Source organism: Cydia strobilella, chromosome 6 (assembly GCF_947568885.1).
Source record: "Cydia strobilella chromosome 6, ilCydStro3.1, whole genome shotgun sequence".
Lineage (NCBI taxonomy): Eukaryota > Metazoa > Arthropoda > Insecta > Lepidoptera > Tortricidae > Cydia > Cydia strobilella.
The window spans coordinates 3,365,553-3,382,796 of record NC_086046.1 but is presented as its reverse complement, the minus strand read 5'-3'; the positions used below and the strand labels follow the sequence as shown (position 1 = coordinate 3,382,796).

Below are 17,244 nucleotides of genomic sequence, written 5' to 3'. Positions count from 1 at the left end.
TTTTATTGTGCATAGAGTTTTGTTGTAAAGTAACCAACTAGATAAGGATATGTCATTTATATATAAAAGTAAACAAAACGTCAAATAATGTAATGTAATGTTCTATTTTGAAATATGACATCATTTGGCAAAATTTGAAATTTCAAGTAACTAATATCTTAAATAATTAAAAAATTTAACTAGATACATATTTAGGTAATGTAAGTATACTGATGGTAACATAAAGGCGCACACTTCACTAAATAGTGTACTCTTGCATTTATAAAAGAAACTAATAAATATTTAGGATATGCGTCAAGATGTCCCTGTCGGGATTAGCGTTTTTGTTCGATATAATTGTCGAAGACCTAAGGAGCTTTGTGCCAACCAAAAAGTTTGTGATTAGAAGCCAGTTTGCAGATATTTTTTCATTGGTATTGAAGAATCCTGAACCTAATCTGCGGAAGAGAAAACGAAAGAAGGCGTTGAAGGATAAAACCAAGGCAAAAGATGCTAAAAAGGCAACAGACAGGGCCGATCCTAACAAAAAATCACAAAAAGGTCAGACAATATTATTTGTGGGCCATATAGATACTCTGATGGCACACATGATGCAATATCCAATGGAAATATGTTTATGCAGTGAATACAATCCGGAAGAAAGGATAGGGTCCACTTTGATTCCGTGGAATAACTCTTTTATTGAGTATATGATGAGCCTTTATCACGAAGCAAATCCCGCCTCGGCAAACGTTAGGTCCGTCTACAACATCTTCAATGAAGCGACTTCGAAACGGATGGCGGCAATACGCTTAAATATCAAGTTACGCATAACGGATCATGTCAATTTAAATCAATATACAGCTTTGTCAAACAGACATCCCAGTACCTTTATTAAGATAGATATCGATCAATTGTATATTGATCAATCAACTAATACAAGGCACTTAAGCGAAGGCACTGGTACTATAAAAACTATATACAGTGATGGAAAAAAGAAAAAGAGAAGTAGTATTAAAAAACGTAACGCTAAAAGAGAAGCAAATATTGCTAAAATAGCTGAAGAAAGAGATCAGAAATGTACTCATGCACACCCTAAAAATAAGGTCAACAAAGCGAATAAAATTCACAGAAATCTTTTATTACATTTAACCAGAAGTGATACAAACATCGTAAAACCATTAAAACTAGATCAATATATAATAAAGAACTTAAGTTCAAAATCTTGCACAGCAATAAAACAAATAAATTTATTTGACTACATCTTTGGTGATAGAAGTGGACCATTTGGAAATAAAACTTACACAGTTGGATATGCTACTGTAGACGTTGGCAAAAATAAAAGTAAAACTCCATCAGCTTCCTCAGCCAGTCGTCCAGGAACTGAAAGTCCAGTCAAGACTACAAGCAAATCATCGACTTCCTTAGACCATAATTTAACTACTACAGTCAAATGTGACACCTTAAGCTGCGTTTACAAGAAGGAAAGACCGCTTTTAGAGAAACCTGATGATAGAATTCTTCTAAATATAACAAGTGTTAAACATTCATGTTGCGTGACCGACACCATTGAAAGAAAGATGGAGATTATTGATGGCGAAAAAATCAAGGATCCATGTTACTGTGCTTGCGAATGTACATTTGGTTTCGAAAGGAAAACTACCTATTGCAAAATCTGCAAAGGATATGAAAAACGTGGAGAAGACTTAGATGGTAAACCTCAGTACCTCATGCCAGATCCCTGCCCGGTATACCACAAAATCAGTAGAATCAAAACTGGAAGCACTTCGGGAAGTGATAGCAAGAGGGAGACAAAGAAAAAAGTTAAGAGCCCAGAGCCAGAGAAAGTTGAGAACAAAGAAAACAAAAAAAAGAAAAATGATCGATTCAAATTTAACTACGGCTACAAAGGTATACGTACGTAATTTTTTTATTTTTTTTACATTTTAAACACCGTGTATCTATCTACTTGAATTAATGGAATACGTTTATATAATATTATTTTCTCATTGTAGCTCCTAAGATTGGGCACGATCAATGTGTTTTGCCATGCACTGGGACTATGTCCAACGTCCCTAAATATATGGGCTGGCTCTGGACTGCTGATAACGTCCCCGGGTTAATGGTATGTTTATTCTATTTTCTATTATAGATACATATTAATATTAAAGGATGTATATCAGTAATAAGGCTGCACCTATAGTCGGAGGAAGGTAAGAAGTAAATTTTGACAGTTATGAATTGACCCTCTTATAATTGACACTAAAGGCCGGTAAATCGACCGGTTTGATCAGAAAATAAATTGGTGTCAATCTCCAATTTAATCACGAATTTTAGATTTATGGATATATTAGTGAGCTCTAAATAAAACAAATGCCCCCAAACGCGGATATAAGCGTCACAAATTGGTATTTTTGCGTCCGCACCTCAATTTTATTGGTAATATCGGTCATAATCGGCGGTCAAAATCGACTAGCCAAATTGGTCAGACACCACCTGATTTGATCAGACAATTTAATCAGATTGGCGAAAAATTTATCCCGTGCTTATTTTACTGGACGCTTATCAGTGAAACGGTAGCTAGGTTTTAGCTTCGTTAATACATAATAGGGTGAATTCATAACTGTCCACCATCAGTACTGGTCAGTACTGTGTGGTTTACTTGTTAACTTACACCGACTATAGTTCTTCCAAAAATCGCAGCAAAATGGCACGGGTATAATGTATATCAACATTGTGGAATGGTACGTAAGTACGTGGTACGTACATACTCGTACCTGTGAATTAGTCGTTTTCTAAAAGTACCTAGGAGTATCTATTTTTTTTAAGTTTTCATAATATATGTATGAACATGTAATAAGTACTAATAATATGACAGTCACCTGTCACCTACCTACCTATTTTGATTTGGTCTAATACAATTTGACTAGGTAAAAAGAATAAGCAATCAGTTCAAAAAACATAGATATTTCTTTGTTGATTTTTTTTCAATTTTTTCTGTAGTTTCGACCTTCGTGGAAACCTGGTGCGATTAACAAGGTAGTTGCAAGAAAGTTAAGAAATGCCCTCCATCCAGGTGAAGTTATCAGTAAGCGTAGAAAAGCTGCGGGCCTCAAGAAGCGTCCTCTCAAACGACCGCTCCTGGTCGTCCACAAAAAGGATGGCGAATTTACTGTTACGATGGAATCCATGAAAACCTATAACAAACCGAGAACTATCAACCAACAGCCTTACGAGGACAAACCGGTTCTGACATACACTATAGGGAGAACAGAAGAAGAAAACCGCGAAAGAAGGAAGAAAAAGGAACGTGCTGCGAGAAGACTAGAAAGGGAGCAACGTGAGTTCATTCAGAGTGCCTTCACTGACATGTGCAAGGAAATATGCTTGAAGACTTACCAGCAGGCGTTAGGGATTCTTCCTGATGCTGAAGATCCAGAATGCGCTTGCTATCCAACTCTGCCCGACCCTAACCGAGTCAACGAAGACCGATCATGTTCATGCTCTGATGACGGAGACTCTTTAGCGTCCGACACTGATTCTGACGAATGGTTGTTAGAGTTCACCCCTCCGAACGCTTACTTCGACCCCAAATACCAAGGCACAAAGGTTAAAACCGTAGACAACGAAAGCCAGTACACGTACTTAGACTATAGAGTGAAACTTTTCGATAGATTCGGAAATTCTGTTCCAAGATTCTTTAAGGGACCCGATGGAAAAGAACAATGTAGTGACTTGGGAGGTTTCTGGAGCCCAGATCACAATTGGCTCCAAATTAATGTCGACGGCTTCATAGGCGCCGACGGGCGATGGGCTCCGTTCACATTTATTGGTCCCAGCGGAGAACAAGTTGACACCGACACTGGCAAATTCCAAGACACAAAAGGCAATTGGCTCGTAGTGGGTGTCGACGGCTATATAGATGGCAACAACAAGTGGAAGTTTTACAAGAAACCTGTAGGCAAAAAACAAGGTACCAAGAATACCAAGAGAAAGTATTCACCAGCAAGAACTCCGAAGACTGCCACAGACAACAAAGACAAGGCAGCTGATAAGGACGAGTCCTTACCAACATTTAGTTGCTTTGGGGATGCTTCGCCGGTGGACTTATCCAGGATGGGGATTGTCGGGCATGGTCCGGATAAAAAATTGCTGAACAAAATGCTGAAAAATTTAATTGGAAAGGGTGTGAAAGTGAAGATACCCCAGACGACACGAGTGCCTAAGTCTCCGGCGACGGGTAGGTCCAGGCAGCGACAAAGGGCCGCTCGCGGATTCTCGGACTCTGAGAGATCAATTTGTCGGCACCCTAAGCCATCGCATAAGGGGGTCATCGAAAACCTTGATGGCTCGCGTTCCTACTTTAGAACGAGCGAATTTAAAAACCGAAGCCCAAAAGCGCGAATACATGACTTAGAGCAACAGGGTAGAAGTCTGAGCACCTTCCATGAGCCATGTTTCCATTCGAACATTGATTGTAAGAAGCGCCGCGAGGGACGGCGGGTAGTCGTGATGATGCCACACGCTCATAATAGATTCACTTGAAGTGTGCGTTGACTAAATTTTAGTACCTATTGTTTAATTTTTTTGGTAGTGTGATAAGTGAAATTTGTAACGTTTTGTAACTGTAAGTTAAGAAGTGTGTATATATATAGACTTAATGCTCTCATTGCATTTTATTTCGAAAGTAAACTAAATGTCGCTATGTTTATTACACACAAAACACAAGTTCCTTTACTCAGGCTTCCTTTGGCCCCACACTATATTATTGAGAAGAGTGTTATTGTTATTATCGAGAACCAGTTTATAAAACCCTAAAAATCTAAATAAGTTTAAATATTTGTTTAATACTTACGTATAGGAAACGAATATTTTAAATGTAATCTTTAAAAGATAACGATAAAACAAACAAAGTATTTATCAGCTGTTACGGCAATCTCGGGAGTTTACCCCCAAAATTAAAAAATCTAAAATCGTCTGCATCTCTATCGCTCTTACATATTCGAGCGATGTTCAATGTTTGCGCTAGACCCTCTGTTTCTACCTTTGTTATTTTAGGGGGACACTTGCCCCGTAGAGGGCACTTTTCACTACCTGATCTAATCTAACTTACTCTTTCATGTTATGACTTTAAAAAAGGAAGAATTTTTAAGGTTCCTTTCTTCAATTAATATTACTGACTTAGCCTGGATGTCTTTTCAACGGATGTGGTGATAATTGACAAAATTATGACAGTAAGATTTTTTTTCTTTTATTTATTTTTTCTTGTTCGTCTTCAACTATGAGCAGTTTCTCATTTGATAATGTACTTTATTTCAGATAGCACAAGGGTGGAAGCCGGGCGCCGTGTCAAAATATATCCTGAGAAAACTGAAGCGCGCTAAGCTACGGTCCGCAGCCGTGGCCGACAGTGCACCAGCGAAAAAATCCAAAATGAAATGCGGCGACAAACCCACTCTCGTCATAAAAAAGAAGGATGGAGAGTATTCAGTCGAAATGCAAGTGACATCAGAGAACGAACATAATTGCGTTGTATACGATCCACTTGTATATAAGATTGCATCCGCAAGCAACGCGGAAAGGGTCAAAAGGAGGGAGAGAAAGGCAAAAAGATTAATCGAGAATATGATAAAGGAATTTAACGATCCCTTTCACCCAGACGTTTGTCAGCAAACGTGCGTTCGAGGTTATAAAGAGATTCTTGGTGTTTTGGATTCTGAAAATCAAGGCGATGGTCGCTCCGTGACTGAAAGCTGTTCTTGTGAAGATGAGCAGGATCAGGATCAGGATTCTGACGGCAGTTCTCTGGATCTCGACTGGGAGATACAATTCTCGCCGCCGAATGCTCGGGTTAAAAGCTAATGGTAATGACAAATGGGAGATGCGTTTGGACGGTTGAATAAATTTAATAAACTCGAAGGGGGCACTCTAGATGTACGAGTAATTCTTGGTAATCCTTAAAACAAATGTTCTAGTAAAACATATTTATGACTTAATGCATTCTTAATTTTTGCAGTTAGATTCTTGTCACTGTAGTTAAATATCTCTCTCACTCCACTTTTCCCGATCCTGCGCCGTTTCCTGCCAATTATCGGCTTGAAGCTGTCGCAGATCCGCTTCTACACTGTCTCCCCGGTATCTATCTGGGCCGACCTACCGGGCGCCCACCAGTCGGGCTACCCAAGTACGCCCTTTTGGCAGCCCGATCCTCTCCCATTCTTAATAGGTGACCGAACCAGCGAAGTCTGGTGGGATTTCGTTTCGCCGATAATATTGGGTCCACCCACCAACTCCTCAATTTCGGCATTCTTCAATATCCTCCACGAACGAAGGTCAACGAAGAGGAGATAATAAAAACAAACGATTATCAGCTACTTTTATCGCTCATATATAAATTCAACATATCCCATATGACTAGTGAGAGGGTCGTGTGTGGCGTTATCCTGATGTAGAGGGGCCCGAGCCCCTTGTAGAGGCCGTGGAGGCCCTCTGTCTTGTAGATCTTGCAAAGGGCGTCGAACACGCCTGTGTAGAGTAGGCCTCCGGTAGCGGCGGTACCTGGGGGGTAGGAAGGAAATATGTTGAAAATATACTGACGGACTTTTAGACGAGGTAGAGAACCATAAAGTCCGCTCGATTTTTTTTCGTATACCTATTTTAAAACTTATTTAAATTAAGTGACCAAATAGAAAAAAACTGTACGAGTATAGTGTTAATGTCAATTCACCTAGTTTGCTGAAGCTAACGCTCTTCACATTTTAGTTATTTAGCTTCCTGCTCTAAACATCTAGTAAGGCAACAAAATTTAGGTACAATCTTTTTGACTGTAGGTACTTTTTTGTGCTTATAGTCCTGTGGACTAGATAGCAGATAGTTGAAAAGTGAGTTAATGCAGCATGATTTTGGTTCTTTATTTCGTATTCAGGCCAGATGTAACTTTAAATTGAGTGCAAAATTAAATAATTGTTACGACAAAAAAAACATTAGCATCAGTACCTTCCCAGTGCCTTTTCAGTAGTTTATTCTGTGGTAGTTATATCACATTATAAATAATAGTACTATCGTACAGAAAGGAAACTTCCCAAAAAACCGAAGTTTGACAGCGGTTCAGGAGCGAATCATGCTATCCCTTTCGGCTATTTAGGGTTGTCAAAATTCAAGTCATTTATCTTATCTGTGGTCCTCAAGTTATTGTGCCAACCCTAATAATTGCTCGGAGCAATGCTGAGCCGAACGGAGCCGAGTTTGCCCGAAGCGAGGAGTGTCGCACCCCTGGTTATATGCCAAGTTTAGTTTTCCCGTCCATTAACCAGAAACCACAACAAGTAACCAAATAAATTATTAACTTACCAGTTATTTTAAACATGCGTAAATTGAATGCCCCCAGTTCACTGGAATCTATAAAAGATCTTCGCAAACTGAGGACTGTAAGTAACTTAAAAAAAAGCAGCAGGAAAGAGGCAAAGACAAAGCTCCAAAGCACCAAAGCGTAAGCAGCAGAAGTTCTCTCCATACCCTGATTGTAAATCCTTGTATTCACGACATCGAACGGAGTTTCCAACATCACAACGAAAAAACTGCTCACAAAACTCGCAAGAAGCGCGCGAGTCACGGGATCTTTGCCGATTCCTCTTGCTTCCAACTCCTGCTTAGCTCTGCACACGAAAACAAGCCTTATTATTACCCTGGTTGTAAAGTCGCACGGTGGTGACGTCGAAGGGACAAATGGCCAGGGCTACCACGGCCCCGCTTATGGCGCTGGCTAGGACGGAGAGCCAGAAGGGTGAGCGATCGCAAATGCCATGCGATGCCAGCCATTCTTTTGCTCTGGAGAAAAAATTTACATTTCACATATTTTTTAGCTAATGGCAAGGCAGTAAAATATCTACAGTACATATATGTATAATAAGTGACCGAACCGTTACAAAATTTACCTATAGTTACTAAGCTCTAGGTACCAATAGGATAGAGGGGTACTTAACTGTCGTAGTAAATTTTGTAGTCACAGTAAATTTACTGCCATCTATCGACACACGATTAAAACAAAAAAATTTTTTAATTGTATTTATTATTTTTATATGATTTTGACCCATGTTCTTTCACTGATATGTGTTAAAATTATTAAATAACAAACGAAGCCCTTAACGCCATCTAAACGAGAATAGTCTGAGAAGAGGGGTGTGGGGGGAGGGTTGGTATTGGTGGTAGCGCCATCTGTGCGAGAATCATTTTTTTATTTATTTCAGAGGCACGTTTTTTCCTTAAGGGGCCCACTGACTATCAGTCCGCCGGACGATATCGGCCTGTCAGTTAGAACAAAAATTTGACAGTTCCGAACAACCGACAGGCCGATATCGTCCGGCGGACTGATAGTCAGTGGGCCCCTTTAGACTATTCATCTTATACGGAGTTATAGTGTGTCTTCCCAAATATCATGCTTTTCTTTATATTTAGATTGTGGACATCTTAGGTGACATACTCTTACAATTTTAATCTTACTGATTGAGTACTTTCTTTCAACCTTCATCAATTTCATGATGACAGAGTTCCTACTGCCAAATTCCGTCTTTATAGGTCAACTTGATGTGCGTATATCCTTTAGCTGCCCAGACGCCTATAAAATTCCATTCTACTTTGAATCTTTATTTTGACATCAAAATTGTAAAAGTAAATTGTGTGTGTTGGCACGTTTTGATGTCTGGGTGGCTAAATACTTAAACAAACTCACTCTTGGGTGGATAAAGACTTACTTGGAGAAGGTAGTGAGTTGTGCGGCGCTGCCGACCGCCAGCCTCGTGCAGGCAGCGTTGACACCCGCGAAATAACCCTTGAAGCCTTCCGAGGAATAGATCTTCGACATGCCGTCGAACATACCTGAATTAACACGTTCAAAAGTTAAAACAAAGATCTAGAGATCCAAATCCTTAGAGTATAGTCAAAGGCGTCTATAACCTTTCAATAATTGCAGCATATTTTCGAAAGTTTGATGCCGCAGTGACCGGATGTCGTTAGCCGCAAAAACTATGAAGAGGCGGTTAGATTCGAATTCATTCTCGGAATCTTTATTAGTGTCCCCCCAGGCCAGTGCTACAGGGCTTCGCCACTTATTGATTAGTATATGACATCTTATTTCAGTTTATAATTGAATTTGATGGTACGATAACTACGTCCCTGTTTATTTATACTAATGGACCGTAGTCATGCAGAAAGCAACCAAATTCACTATATACCTAAATGTATGACAAAAGCATGAATTGACATTCATGAAGACTGACATGTTGCGCACATTTCCAGTGCTATTAATTAACCACCAGTATCTTCTTGACTTACCTTTATACCTGTGCTGTCTGCCCACCGCTATGCTCGGGTGTGATGACGCTTGAATTCTCGTCTTGAGCACGGATACAGGGTTGCCAACAACCCCGCTGACGATTCCGCTTACGCTTGACCAGAACACGGATTTGCTGATGGACACTTCGCCGGTGGCTGTGCTTGTCCAGCCGCGGACTTCTGATATGTGGTATAATCCTAATCTGTAAACAGAAAAGTGTTGTCAATGAAACTGTCCAGTCCAGATCAATCTTTACTTTAATTTGTATTACTTAATTTGAGCCTTTGTCTAGAATAAGACCACGACGGCTCCGTTAATACTAATTTTTCAAGCTCAAGAATATCAAAGATACTTATGGATTGATAATAAACTTTATTTCATTCCAATATGGTTCAATTTTTTTTTTCTTTTTGTAATGTAGACTTGGATCCGATCTTGAGTCCGCCAGTGCGGGCGGTTGGATCCGTTATACCTGATGATCATGACCATAATGTCACAGAAACGGTCTATTGGTTGTGGTGACACAAAAAAGTTACCTGACAGAATTCATTGTGAAGCCGAGTACAAGAGCCGGTGCGAGGCCCTTCTGCAACGCGAGGACACCGTCATTCCGGCCGATGACGAAGATCGCATGCAGCATGCCTCGGTAACGCACCACCTGCCCTTCAACAAAATGGCACGTTCAACGTCTGAGATGGGCCCTCTACACTCATGCGCGAATAACGGCGCGAAGCCGCGAACGTAAGTGTGGCGTCTATTTCGCAGATTGTTCACGCCTTCGCGCCTATTTCATCGTTTTTTGTCGTTTTATTAGCCGCGTCAAAGGAGGCGCGAAGCGCGAACTGGCAAGACTCCACATTACACACTATTTTGACTCATATGTGGCAAGATAAATAATAATTATATTACATAAAGCGTCTATATTTTACGGTTTTACAACAAAACAAAATGGAAAAATAGCTAAATCACGTATGATGCCATAGATAACTAGCAATTAAACTCGACCAGCTGATGCTTTTCCGCTATCTTGGCGCGAACCAAACTGCGAAATCGCCGTGAAGTTTGCAAGTGTGGAGTCATACGTCAACGTCGCGACATGTTCTCTCCGCGAAGTCGCGCCGCGATTCACGCACATAGTCTGGAGGGGCCTAGAGGACTAGGTGCTTTTAGTTGTTCAAAATGTTCCATGTGTCGTTGTTCCCGACGCAAACTAGGTACTTACTTAACAGTTAAGGGGCCCACTGACTATCAGTCCGCCGGACGATATCGGCCTGTCAGTTGTTTGGAACTGTCAAATTTTTATTCTGACTGACAGCACAGAATAAGTAATAGTCTGACAGGCTGATATCGTCTGGCGGACTGATAGTCAGTGGGCCCCTTTTATTTCCATACATTATTTAAGTATCTATGGGTGTTCTTTCAACGATTGTCATCTTGGATTGGCGAAATATAGTTGGTCAAGCAAATCTTGTCAGTAGAACATGGCGCGTAATTCAAATGTTCTATGGGACGATATCCCTTCACGCCTACATTTTTTAAATTTGCCGCCTTTTTCTACTGACAAGATTTGCTTGACCAACTATTATAGGCTTATAGTCATTGATCACCTGCTGATCCTTGGGCTGCAGCTCCCCCTGCAGCTGCAGTCTCGTCTTAACAACATCTATTGGGTTGGTGAACACCGTGGCTCCTGCGCCGGCCAGCCCGCCGATCACGAAATCCATGGTGTCACTTCTTCACCCTTTAGAACAAGATTTCAACATAAACATAACATACCTTCATGTACATATTATCTTAGTTTGACTACCATTTCGTTTGTATGTATATCTCTCAGTTACTTAAAGGTTAGCTGGAAGAGATCCCTTAAGGGGATAAGTTCGCCTTTGTACACATTTACTATATTCTCTCTGTGTTATGTACTTGTTTTGTGCAATAAAGTGTTTACTACTACTATATACTACTACTAAACACAACAAATGTTCGTGATAAGCCCGCTACAGACTACGCGGCGCGAAGCCGCGAACGCGAGTGTGCAGTCGATTTCGCTGCTTAGCGAACTAGACTCCACACTCGCGTTCGCGGCTTCGCGCAAGAGTAGAGGGGGCTATAGACCAAGAAAAGTCTGCAGGGATTTTGACAGCACACGCAGTGCCAGTGTTGTTTAAGCGTCATAATTTCATAGAAGTTTGACGTTTAAAATAACACCTGCACTGCGTGTGCTATCAAAATCTCTGCAGACTTATTCTTAGTTTAACTAAACATTTTGGAGAAAAAATTTTAGCTGGCAGTTTAACAATTAGGTAATAAGTGTAATAACATAACAATCCTCGCCGGCTTTTATTATATTATAATTACATAGATACATAGATACATACATATAATCACGCCTATTTCCCGGAGGGGTAGGCAGAGACCACGGATTTCCACTTGCTACGATCCTGACATACCTCTTTCGCTTTCTTTACTTTCATAACATTCCTCATACACGCTCGCCGGTTTAGGGTGCTCTTGACCTGGCCTTTCTTCAGGATAAAGATAACTAAATCTTGTAATCACTGGAAGCGGAAATACTAAATCTTATCGGCACGCAATCATAGAGTCCTTCCTATCATTCAATTGGTTAGACTTTAACCCGGGCATAGACAACGCACAGGTAACCTAGTTTAAATCGTTAGCACTGTATCGGAAGTAGTTCAAAAAGTTTGATAACGATAACAGCCGGGCTAGCACATGATTGGCGCGAGAGTATCTCGCCGCGACATAGACTACCCGTCCCCCTTTAATTCATACAGTTAGCAAATGACGGGTAGTCTATCTCGCGGCGAGATACTGTCGCGTCAATCATGTGCTCGGCCTACAGAGCGCGCTAAAACCATAATATTTCTAGCAAAATTAATTAGGTACTTGTGAATGTGACATTATTGAGACATGAACAAAATAAATATAACATAGGTACCTATGATACGAATTTCTATATATAGATACATTAGGTGCATATGTACTTATAGTTCAACTTACAGTGGCCTTGAAAATGTAATGCGAACGAAACACTACACTACTAAATATGCAGAAAACCTTATCAAATCTGACACATTTTAACAAAATACACGTCCAGACGTTTACTTATCACTAGTTATCACAGACACTTTACCTTTACTACCATTTGAATCTTGCGTGACATTGAAATTATGACGTTATGTCAATTAACATCAACTTCAAAACGACTTAAGCGACGCTTTTCTGTAAATAAACCATGACCTTTTACGAAAGTAATGTAGAGTTAGCAATACAATTATATATTTGCGGTCTGTGAGGTCGCCACTTGCCAACATACCTTATAATTTAGTATGAAACGGAGTTAGTTCCGCATTTGTCCGCCTGCATAAATAAATTTGCGGTAGTGCGAGTGTATTTTTGTTATACAACGTGTTGGTGACGTCACGAGCACGACACGAGCGTGGTTTGGCAAGCGTACGAGTGAATGGTGAATGACAAAATTTTATGGCACATTTGTAGAAGTTCATTCATTTAAGTGTTTTAATAAATTTTTCTTAATTATTTTGTAGCGATATATTTAGTTTCATGTTCATGTCATGCTATGTCGTAAGTCGTAAGGTAGGTCAAGAGAAACGTACGGTCTCCCAAACTATTTATTATTCACACAATAAGGGATGTATATATTTAATAATCATCAACTATTAAATAGGTGTAGGTAGGGTACAGTCGAAGGCAAAAATATCGATCCAGACAAATGGCTCAAAAATATGTGAACACGACTTTATTGTCTAAGGTATAAGAGCGTACACATATTTTTGAAACTGGGAATGTATATATATTTATGTCCCTGACTGTACTCGTTCGTGCCAAGATTGTGATACTTAGTATTCGCATCAATTTATCAATTTCTGTACTTTGTACAGCACTCGTAGAAACGGGATGATGAAATTGACCAAATTGATCAGAAAATAAATTTGCGTCAATCTCATAATCGTCCACACATATACAATTTAACCAATTTTAAATTTACGGTGAATTTGAGCGTTCGAAATTTAATTTTAAATGCCCCCAAAGGCGCATCGCGCATACTAGCGAAAATTGGCGTTCAGGGCATTCAGGGGCCCGTTTCTCAAAAGCTTTGTAACTTGAAATATAAGCGGATGTCACTTTTTGACAGCTTTTGTTAGAAAAGGACTTCCATTTGACAAACGAGCCCCTGGTGTCCGTCTCCTTTTGATCGGTCATTACTTACCATCGAATCAAGTGCGATCGGTGAGCCAAAAAACGGAGTTCTCAAGTCGACGCGTATATCTTTTTTTTTATTTATGACCACGCATAACTTTTAGTCCACCGCACGATTAGTCCGATTTTGATAATTCTTTTTTTATACGCCGAAGCTGGTCTCATATAAAAAAAAATAACCCTAAGGGTAGGAAAACCACAGGAAAACGGAATGATTGTTTGTTCGCTCAATATGACCATTGACCACGCATAACTTTTGACAGAGTAGTCCGATTTTGATAATTCTTTTTTTAAATGGGTATATGTCTCGAAGTTGGTCCCAATAATTTTGAAAAAAAACAACCCTAAGGGTGGGAAAATAGGGGTGATTTAATAATGAGTAGATTATAGCCACAAAAAATTATAAAATAAAAACTTTAACAAAAAAAAATTACCGCCGAAAAAACTGAAAAGCAAAAAAATAATGAACCTTTTTTATTTAACCTTAATAATTTAACTAAGTTCTTAAACTAATCTAAGTATACAGCTAAGTAATTTTGAGTCGGCGCCAAACAAGCAAATTAATTAATTACGTAAAGCGTGATGCACGGCGGTGGTCCATATACATACCTATACACATGTATTGTATATACGTCCTGATTTGATCAGACAATCGAAATCTTGTCCCGTCTGTAATTGTAGTCATTTGTTCCATTATTTCTTTAAATTGCCTATAAACATACTCTATAACAACAAATATTTATAATTTCAATTATTTTGTCACATTATTATTATTTATTACAAAATAAAAAACCATACTGAGCTCTATAACGCTTGAAGAATATATATAAGTATACGTTGGAGATTTCCTAAAACCATCTACGTAAAAGCTATCCGGTTAATAACCGCGCCGGTTCTCGGAAACATCCGGCTAGGGTCAGCGGCTGATGGTCAAGGGCAAGTAGGCCCTGGCCGCCCGTGAACTAAAATGAGGCTAGAAGAGTTTGCCCTATGAAAACAAAACCGACGAACGACTGACACCTAAACTCTGATTTATAATTAAATTTCAATAATCTAACCTTCTTTTCCGTATATTTTAAGAAACTAAACAAAGCTAAAATGATACATCTATATTTATTTTAAATGCTAGAGTATGCAAAAGGGAAATTTGAGTTTACTTCTTTAATATTTTCCATTATTACGAAAGAAAAAGGATCCGAGTGAGGATAGTTTTTGGAATTTAATTACAAATCAGAGTATTGCTAAGACGAAGAAGTGTATATTTGGTAAATAGGTGCACCTAAGAACGTTTTCACATTGTCTGATCGGATATCTGATGTGATCTGATGTAGTATCCTACATCCGCAATGTCGGGCTGCAGGCAGGGTGTACGCGGCGCGCCGTCGCTACGCCGTCCTGTCCCCACATATACGCACACAAACAAAAAACATCGGTCCGATAGCTGACAGGGCGTCCGACATGTCTGAAATTATCGGAAGTGCCAATCCGATCCGACGAGTGCTTTGTCCGCCATTTTTAAGTTAACATTCTTTTTTTGCCATGCAGATTTATGAAATGAAGAAATAACACAGTCTTTTCCAGTTTTCTGACTGACGTTTAATAACAATCGAATCAGTGAGTGAATCACCTTTGCTTATCGCATAGGGCAAAGGCAAAATGACGCCCCATGAATTCTAATACTTACTCTTACCAAGGTACGTAATTTTTGAATAACGGTAATGGCTGATTTACTGATTAGGGTGAGTAATGTTGACTGTGTGACGCGTCCATGGGTAGACCTACAGTCAAAGTCAATTAATTTGTCAATTTATTTTCTGTTTTTTTTTAAGGTAAGCTTATTGATAGAAATAATAAAAATGGCTACAATATTTAAGTCCCCGGCAAGCTCGGCCGAATTTCACCTTTCCATACAAACGGAGTTCCGTTCTCATTTTTAAACTACGTTTTGGTTTGTAATGAAACTTTGCACATACAATGACATGAGGTATATCTAGGTCTGAAATTCGTTTATATATATCTCCAGCTTATAAAACAAACGAAATAGAGCAAAAACAAATTTTGTATGAAAAAAGTAAATTCGCTGTATTTTTTTTAACTATGGTATCTTAGTATCTGAAGCTACATAAACTAATTTCAGACATTATTCTATTGTACCTAAGTACAAAGTTTCAGAGCAAACTAGCTACTCGTTTTAAAATGAAAGCAGAACTACGTTTGTATGGAGAACCGAGCTTGCCGGCGGAGACCTTTAAGACTTAAATCTTCTTGAATTTTTAGCTTCAAACAAAAGAAACTTTAAATAGATATATGTAGATATAGCGTATATTACGTTTGTACCAGAATTTGTACGTATGTTCAAGCTGTCGGATGACACGGCATTTACTATAATTGTGGAGTGTCTTTTCAATAGGGCTTATTTTTGTATGGTTTTCATAGAGAAATAAGCCCTCGTGAAAAGACACTCCACAATTGGAAGTATATACACATCATATCATTCCTACAATTATTGTAAAGGCCGTTAAAACAAAAAGTGGTCAAATTATTGGATATTAAAAGACAACGCGGAAAAGCTAAAATAAGGATATGAAAATCTTTAGGCCAATCACTAGTAATTAAGTCGATTAAATTCTCTCCAAATTCTCCGATGTCCCACCTCTATAGTAGTTTTCAAATAGTTGGGTATGGTGGCAGCTGTCATCTACAATTTTGCGAGATTGTATTTTATAGGGTTATAAAGTGCATGGATAATGGATATGACAGTTGTAACCGCAGCACCGCACACCGCACCCATGCTAAATAAATAAGGAATATCAAATACTATTTTGTTCTCTTTTCGAAAAGACGTAGAGATAGATCCCATTTGTTTTTAGGGTTCCGTGCCTTAAAAGGAAAAAACGGAATCCTTATAGGATCACTCGTGCCTGTCTGTCTGTCCGTCTGTTACAGCCTATTTTCTCCGACGCTACTGGACCAATTAAGTTGAAATTTGGTACACATATGTAAGTTTGTAACCCAAAGATGGACATGTAACGTAAACAAATTAATTTTAAACAAAGGGGCCACTTTTGGGGGGTAAATGAGAAAATTAAAAAATGAAATCTGTCAATCTATATCGTGTTACATATCAAATGAAAGAGCTCATTGGGAGAATCTCAAATATATTTTTTCTATAATTTTAGGATAAACAATTCAGAAGTTATTCAAGAAAATAGGCAAAAAATGACCATTCCCCCCTTTATCTCCGAAACTACTGGGTCAAATTTTTTGAAAAAAATACTCAAAATAGATCTTTACCTATAGATCAACGAAAAACCTGTTAGAAATGCGCAGTCAATGCGCGTGAGTCGGACTTAATTACTTTTTTGATCCGACCCCTTAACCCCTTATAAAGACATTTCACATAAAAAATACATTGTTTAAATTGTGTAATGTACGGAACCCTTGGAACGCGAGTCCGACTCGTACTTGGCCGGCTTTTTTTAAATCAGCACACATTTAGGTAGTTACTTTCAAAATAAAGTGCCGCAGATTTTCAATTTTGCGGTCTTGTAGGTACTTAAATATCACACCTACACACTTTGAATGTTCCTAAATTATACACCTTCCGCTCATGCAAGTTACACAACAACATTACTTGTCCTTCCACCGTTATTATTTGGTTATTATGATACCTACCCCGTCCTCGGCCTGGCCCT

At 39.0% G+C, this 17,244-nt stretch overlaps 2 protein-coding genes across 5 annotated transcripts; one reads left to right on the top strand and one right to left on the bottom strand.

Moving 5' to 3' along the window:
* The first annotated feature begins 101 nt into the window (after positions 1 to 101).
* On the top strand, positions 102 to 4,607 carry LOC134741932 (uncharacterized). 2 transcript variants are annotated; one of them, XM_063674803.1, is made up of 3 exons: positions 102 to 1,890; positions 1,995 to 2,104; positions 2,983 to 4,607. In XM_063674803.1, the coding sequence occupies exons 1-3, from the start codon at positions 300 to 302 to the stop codon at positions 4,522 to 4,524; spliced, it is 3,243 nt and encodes a 1,080-aa protein (XP_063530873.1). In that variant the 5' UTR covers positions 102 to 299; the 3' UTR covers positions 4,525 to 4,607. The 2 variants fall into 2 exon arrangements, with proteins under 2 accessions (XP_063530873.1, XP_063530872.1); XM_063674802.1 differs by having other exon boundaries at positions 102 to 1,896.
* A 1,736-nt stretch (positions 4,608 to 6,343) lies between these two features.
* LOC134741930 (solute carrier family 25 member 35-like) lies at positions 6,344 to 12,469 on the bottom strand. 3 transcript variants are annotated; one of them, XM_063674797.1, is made up of 7 exons: positions 12,329 to 12,469; positions 10,918 to 11,051; positions 9,847 to 9,968; positions 9,310 to 9,512; positions 8,730 to 8,853; positions 7,664 to 7,806; positions 6,344 to 6,537 (listed from the first exon to the last, which is right to left on the bottom strand). In XM_063674797.1, the coding sequence occupies exons 2-7, from the start codon at positions 11,032 to 11,034 to the stop codon at positions 6,347 to 6,349; spliced, it is 900 nt and encodes a 299-aa protein (XP_063530867.1). In that variant the 5' UTR covers positions 11,035 to 11,051; positions 12,329 to 12,469; the 3' UTR covers positions 6,344 to 6,346. The 3 variants fall into 3 exon arrangements, with proteins under 3 accessions (XP_063530867.1, XP_063530868.1, XP_063530870.1); XM_063674798.1 differs by lacking the exon at positions 7,664 to 7,806 and adding an exon at positions 7,495 to 7,634; XM_063674800.1 differs by lacking the exon at positions 12,329 to 12,469 and having other exon boundaries at positions 9,847 to 9,973; positions 10,918 to 11,050.
* Positions 12,470 to 17,244: the final 4,775 nt, after the last annotated feature.

Bases quoted from the DNA above. Each gene is read 5' to 3' on its own strand.
- LOC134741930 (XM_063674797.1), bottom strand. From the start codon at position 11,034: ATGGATTTCGTGATCGGCGGGCTGGCCGGCGCAGGAGCCACGGTGTTC. The intron at 8,854-9,309 runs GTAAGTCAAGAA...GTGTTAATTCAG, and splicing joins CAGACAGCACAGGTATAAAG to GTATGTTCGACGGCATGTCG. The intron at 7,807-8,729 runs GTAAGTCTTTAT...TTTTTTCTCCAG, and splicing joins CAACTCACTACCTTCTCCAA to AGCAAAAGAATGGCTGGCAT.
- LOC134741932 (XM_063674802.1), top strand. From the start codon at position 300: ATGTCCCTGTCGGGATTAGCGTTTTTGTTCGATATAATTGTCGAAGAC. The intron at 1,897-1,994 runs GTACGTAATTTT...TTCTCATTGTAG, and splicing joins CTACGGCTACAAAGGTATAC to CTCCTAAGATTGGGCACGAT. The intron at 2,105-2,982 runs GTATGTTTATTC...TTTTTTCTGTAG, and splicing joins ATAACGTCCCCGGGTTAATG to TTTCGACCTTCGTGGAAACC.